This window comes from Loa loa, assembly GCF_000183805.2.
Source record: "Loa loa unplaced genomic scaffold supercont3.817, whole genome shotgun sequence".
In the NCBI taxonomy this organism is placed as follows: domain Eukaryota; kingdom Metazoa; phylum Nematoda; class Chromadorea; order Rhabditida; family Onchocercidae; genus Loa; species Loa loa.
This window is the reverse complement of record NW_018108997.1, coordinates 3,477-4,129: the sequence shown is the minus strand read 5'-3', so window position 1 is coordinate 4,129 and position 653 is coordinate 3,477. Positions and strand designations below refer to the sequence as shown.

The window sequence follows — 653 nt, the reverse complement described above, 5'->3', positions numbered from 1 at the left end:
GCTTAAATTACAAAAGACTTTGTTATTTTGATTATAAAATAATATCCTGAAATGTTTATTTATCATTCAAATGTTTTATTTATTTTTTAGACTGGAAATTTGTTTTTCTTTTTCTTTTTTTTTTTTGTTGTTGTAATCATTAAAGTTTAAATAATATTTAAGTAAATAATTATTTCAAATATTTACTTTTCATTATATTTACTTTTTTTTTTTTACCAAATGGAAGCTTCAATTGAAATAGCAAATTATTTAAATAATTGCCTTTATTTATTGATTGATAATTTCGTACTTATTTTCAATCATTCATTTCATTTCATTTTTTCTTTTTTTTTTTTTTAGCAAAAATAAACGATCGTCCAATGGAATTTAAATCAAGCGGTGATTCTCTTCAAGGTCCTGGTATACAACGTCGTCGTGGTGCTATTAAACATGCTCGGATACATGAAATTCGTGGACATCAATTTGTTGCGACATTTTTTCGGCAACCAACTTTTTGTTCGCTTTGTTCCGATTTTATGTGGTTTGTTTACTTTTCCTTTTTTCCTCTTCTTTTTTTTTTTTTTCAATAATTTCATATTTATTGTTGTTGTTGTTATTTTTCAATATTTATCTCATTTATTTTTATCATATTTATTTATTTACAAAACTTTTTT

The 653-nt window shown here is 22.7% G+C and overlaps 1 protein-coding gene across 1 annotated transcript in view; it reads left to right on the top strand.

Annotated features, from left to right (window-relative positions):
• Positions 1-333: 333 nt before the first annotated feature.
• Positions 334-653, top strand: part of LOAG_18986 (hypothetical protein) — a gene marked incomplete at its 3' end in the record, with an annotated part of 3,558 nt that continues 3,238 nt past the window's right edge. The window contains exon 1 of the mRNA XM_020451645.1: positions 334-520. Coding sequence (XP_020304554.1) covers positions 360-520 — 161 coding nt within the window. The remainder of the gene's footprint in view (positions 521-653) is intronic.